At 30.6% G+C, this 14,133-nt stretch overlaps 2 protein-coding genes across 3 annotated transcripts; one reads left to right on the plus strand and one right to left on the minus strand.

The window, feature by feature from the left end:
* Positions 1-422: 422 nt before the first annotated feature.
* On the plus strand, positions 423-3,649 carry LOC111679983 (splicing factor 3A subunit 1). The gene is made up of 9 exons (XM_023441586.2): positions 423-629; positions 711-875; positions 948-1,122; positions 1,179-1,504; positions 1,573-2,417; positions 2,487-2,742; positions 2,811-3,016; positions 3,093-3,266; positions 3,454-3,649. Exons 1-9 carry the CDS (start codon positions 527-529, stop codon positions 3,553-3,555), a joined length of 2,352 nt encoding a protein of 783 aa, XP_023297354.2. The 5' UTR covers positions 423-526; the 3' UTR covers positions 3,556-3,649.
* Positions 3,631-10,311, minus strand: LOC111679988 (xylulose kinase). 2 transcript variants are annotated; one of them, XM_023441592.2, is made up of 7 exons: positions 10,165-10,311; positions 9,921-10,034; positions 5,701-5,822; positions 4,801-5,628; positions 4,513-4,734; positions 4,260-4,449; positions 3,631-4,184 (listed from the first exon to the last, which is right to left on the minus strand). In XM_023441592.2, exons 2-7 carry the CDS (start codon positions 9,990-9,992, stop codon positions 3,885-3,887), a joined length of 1,734 nt encoding a protein of 577 aa, XP_023297360.2. In that variant the 5' UTR covers positions 9,993-10,034; positions 10,165-10,311; the 3' UTR covers positions 3,631-3,884. The 2 variants fall into 2 exon arrangements, with proteins under 2 accessions (XP_023297360.2, XP_023297361.2); XM_023441593.2 differs by having other exon boundaries at positions 9,921-10,268.
* Positions 10,312-14,133: the final 3,822 nt, after the last annotated feature.

Consider the following 14,133-nt stretch of genomic DNA (forward strand, 5'->3'; position numbering starts at 1 on the left):
CTTCAAATTAAAAATATTGTAAAAAAACTGATTTGCAAAAACTAATTTTCACTAATTTTCCATAGTTTATGCTCTTTTTGTTCATATTTTTAACATACATAAATATTTTTAATATATTTTTTACTTTTTGTTTGTTTTTTTATTTTAATTATTAAATACATAATATATACGTATGCAAATAAAACGTTTTTAATTGTTATAAAAAAATTCTGAATACCGACCTTATGCCAAAAAGATCAGTAATATTTTTGAATATTAAATTACAAATTATGTTGCGTGACCTTCGAATTAAATGAAAAACCATTTGAAGTCATGCAAACAAAAATACAATTAGAGGGTTAAATGAAAACACTTTATTTATTCAAAATCGCTAGAATTTCATGAAAAAAAGATAAACAAAACTCGCCGAATTGCCATCACTCCAAGCAAGCGTTGTCAAAAACGTTTTGATGTTTTGGAAAAACTAAATTAAAATACACCGAAATTCATTAAAAATAAAAATAATTTATTAATACACAAAACGAACATGCCGCCAATAGAAGTAGATGTGACGGTCGATAATAACCAACAGTCCAAGCCAATGTCTGGACCCATAATTGGCATTATCTATCCTCCGCCGGAGGTTAGAAGTATCCTTTTCTATATAAGCACTTTTTTCTTAGTAAATTTCCTAGGTTTTTCAGACTTAATTAAGATTTTTTAAAAAATAGATATTGTCGATAAAACTGCTAGTTTCGTAGCACGTAATGGTCCAGAGTTTGAGGCACGTATTCGTCAGAACGAATTGGGCAATCCGAAATTTAATTTCTTAAGTTCCGGTGATCCATACCATGCATACTACAGACATAAAGTTAATGAATTTAGGGAAGGAAAAGGTAATATATTTAAAACTATATTTACAACATATTTTTACTTTTAAATTCAATATTTTAATATATTATTTACAGATGCTAGTGCTCCTAGTGTAGTTAGTGGTATTAAACAGTTATCTGTGACCAGCGCTGCTCAACAAAAACAGCAAGAGCTTTTAAAACAAGTGGCCGAGCAACAATTTGTACCAAAAGATCCTCCGCCAGAATTTGAATTTATTGCGGATCCACCATCAATTTCGGCTCTCGATTTGTAAGTTAAAAACCAAATATATTTTAAAAATAAATTGTTAAACAATTTTACTACAGGGATATTGTTAAGTTAACAGCTCAATTTGTGGCACGTAATGGACGTCAATTCTTAACAAATTTAATGAATCGTGAGCAGCGCAATTTTCAGTTTGATTTTCTGCGCCCTCAACATTCGCTTTTCCAGTACTTTACTAAACTTTTGGAACAGTATACAAAAATTTTAATTCCTCCAAAGGATTTACTTGGCAAGCTAAGGGCTGAAAGTAATTCAGGACGATCGAGTATGAATCTTGTACTCGATCAAGTTAAATATCGGGCAAATTGGCAAAAACATCAGGAAGCACAACGTCGTCGTGAGGAGGAAAAAATTGAAAAAGAAAGAGGTAAATAATATATTTTGTATTTGTATAGTAAACGGGTTTAAAATAAAATTGTATTTGTTTGTTTCAAGTCGCCTATGCTCAAATTGATTGGCACGATTTTGTGGTAGTAGAAACTGTCGATTATCAGCCATTCGAAACGGGCAACTTTCCACCACCAACTACTCCCGAGGAAGTGGGCGCTCGTGTTTTAATGGAGGAGCGATTGCAAGAAGATGATGGCGACATTGAAATGCAAATCGAATCGGATGATGAAGACAGCCAGGATGCTCCCAGTACAGGTGGTGCTGTCAAATTGTCACAAATGGAGAATCGCATTGGTATTCACATGAAAGATGTTTCATATCAAAATCAATCATCTAAAAAGGATAACATTCAAGTTCAAGATATGGATGAAGCTTCGAGTGATGAAGAATCACCCGCCGCTAATAAAATGCAACCACCAGTTGCTCCACTATTACCGCCCACACACGATAAGGTTGTAGTTAAGAAATACGATCCTAAAGCTGCTCAAGTTAAACCACCTAAACCTGCGCCAACGGATGAATTCCTTATTTCGCCAATTACAGGTGAAAAGATTCCGGCCTCCAAAGTGGCTGAACATATGCGCATTGGTCTCTTGGATCCACGTTGGGTGGAACAACGCGACAAGCATACCGTGGAGAAAATCAATCAGGAAAATGTATATGCCGCTGGTACAGCTATTGAGGCAAGTTTAAAACAATTGGCCGAACGTCGTACAGATATCTTTGGTGTTGGTGATGAGGAAACAGTGATTGGTAAGAAATTGGGCGAAGAGGAAACCAAGAAGGATGACCGTGTCACTTGGGATGGCCATACATCTAGTGTTGAAGCCGCAACACGAGCAGCTCGTGCCAATATTACTTTGGAAGATCAAATTCACCAAATTCATAAGGTATTTAGCTAAATGTTTCAAATTACTACAGATTTCTTTATTAAAAAAAATAAATTTTAAACAACACAGGTAAAAGGACTTCTGCCCGATGAAGAAAAGGAAAAAATAGGTCCTAAACCCGTTGGAGGTAAACCAAATAGTGGAGGTAATCAACATCATAGCAATATTTCCAAGTCAGTGCATAATCAACAGCAGCCACACCAGCAGGTTCAACATCATCACCATCATCAACAACAGCACCATCCACAATCGCAACCACAGCAACACGCATTGCCCCCCCAACCTCCTGTCATGATGATGCAAATGAGACCTCCCCCTATTATGCGTAAGTGTTATAATTTCATTGTAATTACCAGATAATACATTTTAATTTATACATATTGTTCCACTTAGCACCGCCATTTTCTGTACCAGGTTATATGGCCCCCTTGGCAGCAGCTGGAGGCGGTCCTCCGCAAATATCGCCAGCTCCACCAGTACTTGATCAAAACATTATTCCAGTACCACAATCAATTCCGGTCGATGATGAACCACCCAATAAAAAGTTGCGATCTGAAGATAACTTAGTACCCGAATCAGAATTTATTGCAATGCACAAGGTAATTAATGACATTTTATGATGAAAGAAATTTTGTTTGTATATTTCAACTATTCTTTTTCATATTTGTTGTTTAGAGTCCCATAACTATACAGGTGCAAATTCCAAATGTTCTGGATAAATCTGAATGGAAATTAAATGGTCAGACAATAGCAGTTTCTCTAGCTTTAACCGATCCTGTTTCATTACTAAAAAGTAAAATACAAGAGGAAACTGGTATGCCACCAGCTAAACAAAAAATTTCGTATGAGGTAACTAAAACTTCTAGATAAACTTATGTTCATATATATTAATCTATTAGATTTATTTACTTTGAAAAACTTGCATTTTAGTTGATCATAATTATATCATAATTAATTCCTTGTTAGGAATTTAGGATTTCACATATTTTGAACTAAAAGAACAAATTACACAAATTGTGTTTTTATTTCGTTTTAGGGCATGTTCTTCAAAGACAGCAATACAATGGCTTTTTACAATTTGCTTAGTGGTGCTACTGTTCACTTGCAAATTAAAGAACGTGGTGGACGTAAAAAATAAATTCAATTGCTATTTGGCAAGAAAATAACAAAAAAGTTAATATTATATTCGTCAACATATTGTTAAAATGAAATATAAAGTGTTTTTGTAGTTTTATTTTAAAAATATTCAATTGCACTTTTATCAATAAATTCGAAAAACAAACGTGTCTTGTTATTTCTTTATAAATATGCGTAAGGCAAATTAACAATAAATGAAAACTACACAATAGCTTTAAGGAATTTGATTTGTATGAAAAAAGATTCGGTTCAAATCTCTTTATAATTATTATTACTCTTTTATAGTTGTATGTAGTAAGTTTTTTTTTATAATATCCGAAAGTATTAATATCATTTGGTTGATTGCAGTATATTGGCCATTTGACGATAACGTTCTAACATGGGGGTGTATATTTCGTCGCTGTCTTTACTAGGTTCGCATACACGTTCCAAGAAATTCGGAAGATAACTTATTATAAAATCATAATAACTTAAAATGTCAACAGTGGACTTTGTATCCTCCTTTTCTATTTCATCGCCCGCATTCTGATTTGTTTTACTCATATTGGAAATATCCTGCCTCAAGTCGTCTACATATTTTGCATACTTTGCCCGATACGCCGCACCCTGCAAGGCGGCCTCACTTGCTTTCTGAAAATATAGAGGATAAACATTGAATTATGTCATATTTCTGATTTATCTGTAATTTGTAATGATTTTACAAACCTGTATATAAACTGGAGCATTAAAAACATCTGAAATTACTTGCAATATAGACTTATTCACAGATGCCCCTCCAGTGGCAATGATTTTTGTCTCTTCGCCAAAGTGAAATCCCATGTCGGCTGCAACTGCTCTGCGATGTAGCATTTGCCCCTCTATCAATGCTCGGATTTCAGCTTCGGGCGATGTAAATCTTCAAACAAATACCTAAGTCTAATGCACTTGTCATAGAGGATTGAGATTAATTTATACATACTTGCTAATTCCCTTTGCAGCATCTGGTGAAGAAGCTGTATGATTTTTATTCCAACGCAATGTACCTTTAGCTGTGGGAATTATTTCCATTGTGTGGAAATGTATTGCCATATTCCCATAGTTACCGCGTGGTGTAGAATCCAGCAGTTGACTAAATATTTGCCAACTATTTTGAGCCTCTGAACGTTTAAAAGCATCTCTCACCAACGAACCATTACGAAAGCTAAACCAATAACAGCTCAGATAAAATAACTTAAAGATTTATTCATACTCATAAAAATTTACAAACCATAACAGTCCCATGAATTGATCTTCATCGGTGGGATGGCACAAAACGTGACCTTCCTCTAATACAGGTGGCTTTTCTAAATTCATCATTAATGTGTCACTGGTGCCCAATGACATTACTAGACAATCCTTTTCAACCAACATACCAGACAAAGCAGACGGATTGTCACCGGTAAAGGCGGCCACTTTGCATGTTTCAGGCATGCCAAAACGTTGGACAAAAAACTCACATATGTTTCCTATAATGGAACTTGTTTTCACCGGTGTACCCAGACGTTCCTCCAAATCGGGGGCACACGCATTCAAACATGCTTTTGACCATGTTTTTGTATTAATATCAAATAAATTCATTCCCGAAGCATCTGCGTAGTCAATAGGTGCTACATCGCCTAAAAATATTGACGCTAAAAAGCTGCTAACCAACGAAATGCGTTTTGAATCTTCGTACGCATGTGTCCGTTGTTGATAGACTTTTCGGATCTGGGGTCCGGTAAAACGTGGATAGCATTTACTTCCCGTTAAGCTGACCATTTCCGTACGACCCCCAATAGCCATTTCCATTTCAAGGCACTGGTTCTCTGCCGATCCATCCATCCATATCGGCGTACGTGTCAGAACGAATGCTGAATCATCCACTTGTAAATGCAGGAATTTACCTGGATCAAGGTTTTTTAAAGTCTCTACGCCATGACGTGACCAATATAATGATCCATGTTGTTGTGCTGAGCCTCCAAGTGCTACCACAGTACTTAAATCAGCGCCTTCCATAACCAAGCGATCCATTACAATATCCAACGCTTTCACCCACATAACTGGTTGTACAAAATATCTAAAGAAACCACATTTACAAGCGACTTTCACAAGTATACATGCTTTGCAGTTTTATTTTTATGTATCTTACTCATTCTTTCTTGAACCAGCATTAACACCTCCCGTGGTACGGAACTCTGGTAGATCTGAGTCGAATTGCACTTCAGCGGTAACTAAAACTTTAAGTTCATTATTTAGCTGCACGGCTTTAAGCTGAAAAATATTAAATAAAAATGTACGAATTATTTACATATTTAGAATTTATTCTAAAATAACAAGTTCAAGAACAAGTACAAATAGACCCACTTTTGATTCTTGAATAACTTAAACATTGATATATTATCATATGAAATATTATCATTAGTTGTTACTTTTTTGCATTAATTTAATTATTTAAAAAAAAAAATTATCCTTTTGATCATAATCAGTTAAACATTTTTGCTTAGAATACAAAACTCATTTCTACGAAGAGTTTTGTATTCTAAGACCTGTATTTTATCTTGCACCCAAAGTTATACGGACAGCCAACCGAATAGGAGGCCAACATTTTACAAGATCAATTCAAGATTTTACCAATATGTATTTAAACAAGTAAGAGTGTTATAGTCGGCTATGCCGAATCTTATATACCCACCATCAAACCTTGTTGAATCGAATGAAACTTACTTATATCGAATTCCATCTATATACTCGTATTTTTAGTCCATTTATAAGCGTTAAAGTAATATTCTGAAGGGGACCTTATATGGGGGGTAGGGTCAATTTTGGACCGATCCTCATAAAATTTTGCATAGTGATTTTGGATCATAAGAATCTTACTTATGTCGAATTTCATCGCTATATTCGTATTTTTAAACAAGTTATGACTGTTAAAGCAAAATCAATATATCTCCAATCCGTTCTTGAGTTGCGATCAAGACCCTATTTAGTTATTTTTAATTGTTAAGAGTTTCGAAATAAAATTCCGTTTTTAATTTGGTCCATAATAAAGCAAATTTTGAGACAGGTTACAAAAAGACGATTTTGCTACATTCAGAGTGAGTCGGTCTAATTTAAATATATAGTTATTTTGAATGTAGGATGTGTTACATAAAATCCGAGGAAATACACCTAGGTCACCTGTTGTGCCTCAGGTGGCAATCGAACTCAGTGTTGTAACAGGCTATAATACTTAGTCAGTGCAAGATTTTTTTATATCCCTGTAAAATATGTATTCATATCCTGAACACACCCCCATTCATTTGACACTCCTAAATAACAAAAATTAATCTAATGTACGTCATAGGGTGCGTTCTTTTTTCTGGTATTTTTATGTTAATGGATTTAAATTTAATTAAAGTTAATATAGAGTAACGTTATCAATTTTTTCTTTACACTGAGTTCATTTATTTGATAATAGGACAAGTTGCAAAACATATTCGTACATACAGTGTCTCACATGTTAGTTAGTTAGTTAGTTAGTTAGTTTGAAAGGAGGATGTATAGACATCAAATCCGAAGAAATACACCTAGGCCTCAATAGGGCCTGTTGTGCGCTCCTCAACCAGTGCCACGGGTGGGAATCGAACCCACCACCTCCGGTCTACCAGACTAGAACACTAACCACTAACCTACCGGAGGCCACAGTGTCTCACATAAATTTGTACATTTTTACATCGATAATAAGATAAGAAATACCGAAAAATATAGAAATATTCTAAAAAAGTAGCTTGTTGCTCCCTTTCTATAAAATTAAAACAGTTATTATTGAAAATGTACTATATTGTAAAGGTTCTGCATAAATAGATCAAAATTTAGAGAAATTTTGATAATTTTTTTATGTCTACAACTTTCAGAAACTTTTGTGAGACCCTATATATGTACATATTCACATAAAACAAACACAATTTGTATGTGTTGTAAAATACAACTGTTATATCAATATTTTTACAATTGTACGTGATTAACTTTTAGAGCTGATAATTAAACCTTTTAATTTCAATTTGTCTTATCAAGAATATACTAATGAGAGCTTTAAATGTTTATTTATTACTAGTTGATATTATTATTTTATTTGCAAACAAATTATTAGTCCAGCATCATTTGACCTTCAAATGATTTTAAGATATGTACATCTATACATAGTACATATGAATATTTAAATTTAGTTAAACTACAATTTAAAAAAAATTAGGTTTTGCATATATTAGTTCTTCAAATAACTATTTTTACGCAGATATAGGGATAAAGTATACAAAACGTGCAGTTTTTGATAACACTAATAAAAATTCACGTAATTTTTATTCGTTAGTTATCTTAAAATTATCCTTTTTTTAATTGCTTATTTTTTTACCTATATATAATAAATTTAAATTTGATATACTAGTCTTTAATATCATGTGCTATATTTAAGGGATGTCAAAGGTCATAAAAATCTTTTTTTTTACATTTCAGTTGAATACTATTTTTACATAACATTAGTTGTTCTCGAGCTCTACTATAGTGAAGAATGTATTTTGGATTTGAGCTGATATTTGTAACGCACAAACATTTTCGTCATATAAAAATTATACCAATTGGCTTAAAATCATCATCATCAAATCTGAATATTTTTAATGCCGATACTGATTATGTCACAATTTGTCCATGATGTAATAAGTAAGGATAGAGCGTTTGGGCAACAACCGCAACAAACACAATATTTTTTTGTTTGTTTAGAGTATGGGGTTTGTCAAAATGAAATTTCTAAAATTAAAAAATAGTAAATATTTGAAAGAAAATTTGTTGTGTATTTCATAATATTACATATAAAACTGTCGTTGTATTTAAATTGTATTCGCAGCAGGACAATGTCTTATTGGTGCTTCATCTGAATTTCTTCATTTGGAACCCCTTTATCAGCATTTTCATTCATAATTTTTAATTTGAAATTTTTTCGTTTGAAAACACAAATTTAATTTTTATGTTACAATAATAATAAATAAATTATTTTTGACAAAACCCAAGCACTTTTACAATAAACAAATAAAAATCAGCTGCCTTGACGATTTCACCTTAGTGCATCCTGAATTTGTCTTTGTAATATTAGAACATTTTTTATAGTTAGTAATATTTTTTCTTTAATTAATATTATGAAATCAATTTTCAATGTTTATTTTATATTTTTCATATTTCATCGAAATCAAAATTCTTCATCATCATTTGATCTCCTGATAAATCTACATAGGTATTTGTCAGATAATTTGATAGTAAAAATGTAAATAAGCAAAAACGAAAAGTGAATACCTAGTTTAGATTATGAAAGAATATTTTTTCCACTTTTAAAATATAGTCTATAGTCATCTCTATTGTTTATAAAGTTTGGATCCCAGATCTTTTATAATTGTGTATAAGAATTTAGAATGTTTTTTAAAAAAAAAACTTTTGTACTTTTTCTTGTTGCCACAGAATTATTAAGATAAAATTAATATGATCTAAAGCCAGGAAGTTATTATAATAATTTATAAGTTATTAACAATGTTGTATTGTATTTCATTAGCTTTAGTTTATCAGGAATTTAAAAATTTATTAGGAATTTAAAAATAAAAATAATATTAACATAATTTTCCGGATACATACATTAGCCCGACTTTTGTTACCTAAACCTGGGAGAATTCCTTCACTGATACCTCAAATGTGTATGTACGTATGGATCAATGGATGTATATATGTAAATTTTTACGCATTTTATTATCTCACTATGTTTTCATTCATTGTATTTGCTCTTGATTTTTTTGTATAATATTTTATGTACGAATGTATGTATGAATTTATTTTTATTTGTGGTAAACTTTTAATTTCCATATAATAACCCAGCAAAAAAAGTAAGGAAAAAGTAGAATTTTCACCACAAATAACATACTTGAAGTAGTATATCATTGGTGGGATGTTGTTAATTTTTAAAACTATGAATCTTATTCATAGATGCAATAAAAATTCGATATTGGGATGTCAAAAATAAACCGAATTCGTTCAATGACATGCTTATGTTAATTTCACTGGTTTTTCACAAAAGTTTGATGTACTTCGAATATGTTATTTGTAATGAATTTTCTACATCTCTTTCCCCACTTTTAACTGAGTTTTCATTTGCAAGGAAATATTTGGTTTATAAAAGCGAAAAATATATTTTCGCATTTTAAGATGTGATTAAGGTGTCGTTTGTAAAGTATGACATCAATTATTTTTAGCTGGGACATAATGTATAAAGTTAAACAATTATGTACAACATATTTCAATAAATACGTACAACACTTTCTTTAAGCAGGAAAATTGAAACTTAAAGCAACTTACCTTTTGGGTACTTAAATCAAAGCCCAAGTATGTTGACTTTTCCTCATCCACTGCTGTGCTGTTCACTTTCATGGTGTTTTTTATTTTTGAAGATTCAATAAATTTGTAATTGATCTAGTAGTATGTATTTGAATGATAGATGATTAATTAAAATGTGATTCTTGTTTTAGATCCCACGTAATTTTTTTGGAAACATTCAATAAAATATAATTACACTCCATTTAATAAGAGTCTTTCAACTTACTACAAGGTAATTAAATAAATCACTGTTTTAGTTATGTCTTTAATCAAGTTTTCTTCTGTTGTATGAATAAAATAAATATTTAAATAATAAAAAAAATATTGCAAAACCGTACCGTGTGCTTTCTTATTCTGCACATAACAATTTAATAAACAAAAAACACTTGTTTAGGGAGGCTTCTGTAAGGTGGTGGCAGCTGTTAAAAAAATAAAGACACCAGATGTCAAAAAACAGCTGTAGACACTGCGAAAAATAGTTGAAATTTTAATATACATTTAAATTTGTGAACAATTATTTTTAAGCTTTGTATGTAAGAAAAATTTAATTTTTTTATATTCGAACAATTGGGGGGATTTTATGTCAATTGGCATAACTTTTGAAACCGAATTTTCAACAAGATCGGGCAAGAAATCTATGAGTTACAGTGAGATAAAGTCTGGCAATTTACCTAACAAATTGTCAAACTTTACTTCAACAGTTCAACCGTCACAACGAAGTCCTCAAACTTTTGAAAATTTACAACAAAATATTGGAAATAGTCAGAATCGAAGTGATCCTAGAGCCTTAATGGTTGAAAATCCATCGGTATCAATTCCTGAAATTTTAAAATATTAAAAAAAACTTTCTTAACATATAATGTTACAGTAATAAAACATTAATTAATATTAGAAATCTTGGTTTAAAATGTATTTAAAGAGCCTTAATGGTTGAAAATCCATAGGTATCAATTCCTGAAATTTTAAAATATTAAAAAAACTATCTTAACAAATAATGTTATAGTAATAAAACTTTAATTAATATTAGAAATCTTGGTTTAAAATGTATTTACATACCTAGTTAAGATATTTTTTTTTAATTTTGACTTTATTTTTTTACTATCTGCGAATTCAGTCAGCTGTAGAAAATCGTTGCTGGATAATATTTACAAATCATAAAGTTACAGGATATTTTTTACTGGAAAGTACGCGAACACACCTAATATAACAAATTGAATTGATTTAACCATTTTTAACAAATTTCGTCCTTAGATGAAACAAAAAATGCACATGTGCCCAAAATTGCGAAGTATAGTTTTAATACAAGGTTTACATAGATGGGCAGTCGGACGAACATTGCTAAAATGCTATAGTGGTGCTGGGAATGTAACTAAAAAACAAAAATGATTTCTGTTTCAAAATTTATTTTCAAAAAATATTTAAGACTATTTATCCTGGGAAATTTCGTCTTGTTTAAAACAGGGTGAACACACGTAATTCAAAGTGGAACCCTCATATATTTCAATGCACTGTTTGAACGTAAAAGAGAGCATTTCAAAACCATACGTATAGCCAAAATTTCAGATTTTTAGAGAGGACCCAAGATATTAGAAGCTTGTTTAATGGAAAAAATTTGTCCGCTATGCCTATATTGTTCTTTGGGTTGAAAAACTATGTAAAACAAAAAATTTCCCTGTTATTCACTTTTTGTCAAAATTTTGACATTAAATAATTAATTTTACACATTAATGTAAACGAATCGAATGCATAGAATAAGCATTCGAATTTAGGTATAATATGAAAAGAAACTAATTTTAATAACATATTTTGTATGAAAAATTAATAAATAAATTTATTAAATTCACTAGACAGTCCTTAGCTTTGATATTTCGCTTTTTAAAACTGGTACAAATACTCCAAAATTGTGGACCAAATGGTCCAAAAATATATCCATTCGGTTGATAGTTACCCCTTAAAACAATTTTTAGCAAAAAAACATTCGATTCTAATTTTTATGTTTCGTATAATATAGTCAAATATGAAATACAGAAAACATTCGTATACTTTTGAGAGTAATTTTATGGACTTTTTTTAATTAAGGCTAAATTAATTTAAATAAATGTGAATTTTTAAAGTTTCAAAATGCGTGATATCAAAGCTAAGGACTGTCTAGAGAATTTAACAAATTAATTTATTAATTTTGCATACAAAATATGTTATTAAATTTAGTTTCTTTTTATATTATACCTAAATTCGAATTCTTATGAGAGACACTGTATCTATACCCAGCAAAAACGTTAGGAAAAAGAAGTAGAATTTTCACCACAAATAACATACTTGAAGTACTTCCAGTTTTGGTGAAAAACTTATGAATTTTACATTAGCGTGTCATGAGGGAGGGATGTTGTTCATTTTTGACGACTATGAACTACATCTAATCCTATTCTTAGATGCAATAAAAATCCGATATTTTAATGTCAAAAATAAACCGAATTTGTTCAATGACATTGTATTTTTACCAAAGTTTGATGTACTTTGAATATGTTATTTGTAGTGACTTTTCTAAATATCTTTCCTCACTTTTAACTGGGTTTTCATTTGTAAGGAAATATTTTGTTTATAAAAGCAAAAAATATATTATCGCGTTTTTAGATGTGATTAAGATGTTGTTTGTAAAGTATACAGCAATTATTTTTTGCTGGGTAATTTTTTAGTTTTTGTCCTTATAAGAAAACGCAAACATTTTTCCAGTTATTGCAAAAAAGATTGATTTTTTAACGGATTGTTCAGTTTGTTTGTAACTTTGTTAAACATATCTTAAAATTTTTAGGAGATTTATGGACAATAGCTAATAAAATAAAATGGTGGAAAAATATATCAATGCATTTTACAGCGTAGATGTAGGTGTATCTCGACAAAAAAAAAAACTGAATAAGTAAGTTTTATACAATCCTTATAAGGACCTTGCTTTAATAAGTAAATAATTATTTGAATTGTATAGTATCGGACAATAATTTACCCATATCCTCATAAACAAACATAAGTGCTCCGTTTTAAATAGTCAAAGAAGACTTAAAAATAACAGTATATCGATGAAATTTGTGAGAAACTAGTTTTATAGGAAACACAAACACTCTACCAAATTTTATGAGGATCCTCCTATAATTGACCCTACCCCCAATATATAGCCTCCATCCAAAATTACTTAAATTCTTAAAAATGCCATTACAATGATGAATATCGAAGTAAAAAAGTTTAATATTTATTCTTTCACATGTCACATGCACATGAGACCAATTCCGATGTGTACAATAGGTTAGAGCCAGTAAATTCTTCTAACCTCTAAATACCCACTATTGAGATGGCTTCGTTGTTTCGGCAGAGGTTTGGCTTTGTGCTAAAAGGAATAAAGACTTCCTTTAGAAAAAATTTTTAACGATCATACAGCGAGAGCAATATGTTTTACATAAATCTCTTCATAAAATCTAATTGGAATACGACCTCAACTGACTCAAAAAGAGTTCCCGCGACAAATAGTTCTTCGCTTCGAACCGAGTTATACTCGGCAAAAGATTGTCAACCCAGCGAGAGCTGTCAACCGAAAGTTTTTTCCCAGAAAAAAACGAATCTTCGTATCTTTCCCGAAAAAAACAAATGTAGATAATTAATAGACCCAATTGCCAAAAGGTTTTTAAAAAGTTAGCTCGAATTGTTTTTTTAGTACAATTTTCTCATATGTATAATCATAAAATTTTAAGAATAATCCCCTCTAATTTTGATGAAATTCATATATACAAAAATTTTATGTTCTCCAAATTTGATATTGTATATATTCTAACATATTTATCAAATTTTAATCATTTTAGACTGTAATTAATGCCTATGTGTTGTAGTTTGACAATACATATATCAAATAAAGTATTGTCAAACTACAACACATAGGCATTAATTACAGTTCTATGGTTCTAAAATAAGGATAATTATAAAAATGTTCTTGAGTCACGGATATCTTAAATTTAATTAAACATTTTCAATTTTATTTTTTGTTAAATCAAATATAATTTGAACATTTCTAGTAGAGTATTTACTAACAACTATTAAAGTAGAAATATAGAAAAAAAATCATAAAATTATATATCTAAGACCTTAAGTAATAGAGTAATTTACATACTGACTTATTTCATACATATAAAATACATATATGGGAAAATTTTTA

Source organism: Lucilia cuprina, chromosome 4 (genome assembly GCF_022045245.1).
Source record: "Lucilia cuprina isolate Lc7/37 chromosome 4, ASM2204524v1, whole genome shotgun sequence".
Classification (NCBI taxonomy): domain Eukaryota; kingdom Metazoa; phylum Arthropoda; class Insecta; order Diptera; family Calliphoridae; genus Lucilia; species Lucilia cuprina.

Excerpts from the sequence above, each read along its gene's own strand:
- LOC111679983 (XM_023441586.2), top strand. The coding sequence starts at position 527 with ATGCCGCCAATAGAAGTAGATGTGACGGTCGATAATAACCAACAGTCC. Across the intron at positions 876-947 it reads TGAATTTAGGGAAGGAAAAG|ATGCTAGTGCTCCTAGTGTA; the intron begins GTAATATATTTA and ends TATTATTTACAG. Across the intron at positions 2,418-2,486 it reads AAATTCACCAAATTCATAAG|GTAAAAGGACTTCTGCCCGA; the intron begins GTATTTAGCTAA and ends TAAACAACACAG.
- LOC111679988 (XM_023441592.2), bottom strand. The coding sequence starts at position 9,992 with ATGAAAGTGAACAGCACAGCAGTGGATGAGGAAAAGTCAACATACTTG. Across the intron at positions 5,629-5,700 it reads GCTGGTTCAAGAAAGAATGA|ATATTTTGTACAACCAGTTA; the intron begins GTAAGATACATA and ends TGGTTTCTTTAG. Across the intron at positions 4,450-4,512 it reads GCTGCAAAGGGAATTAGCAA|ATTTACATCGCCCGAAGCTG; the intron begins GTATGTATAAAT and ends ATTTGTTTGAAG.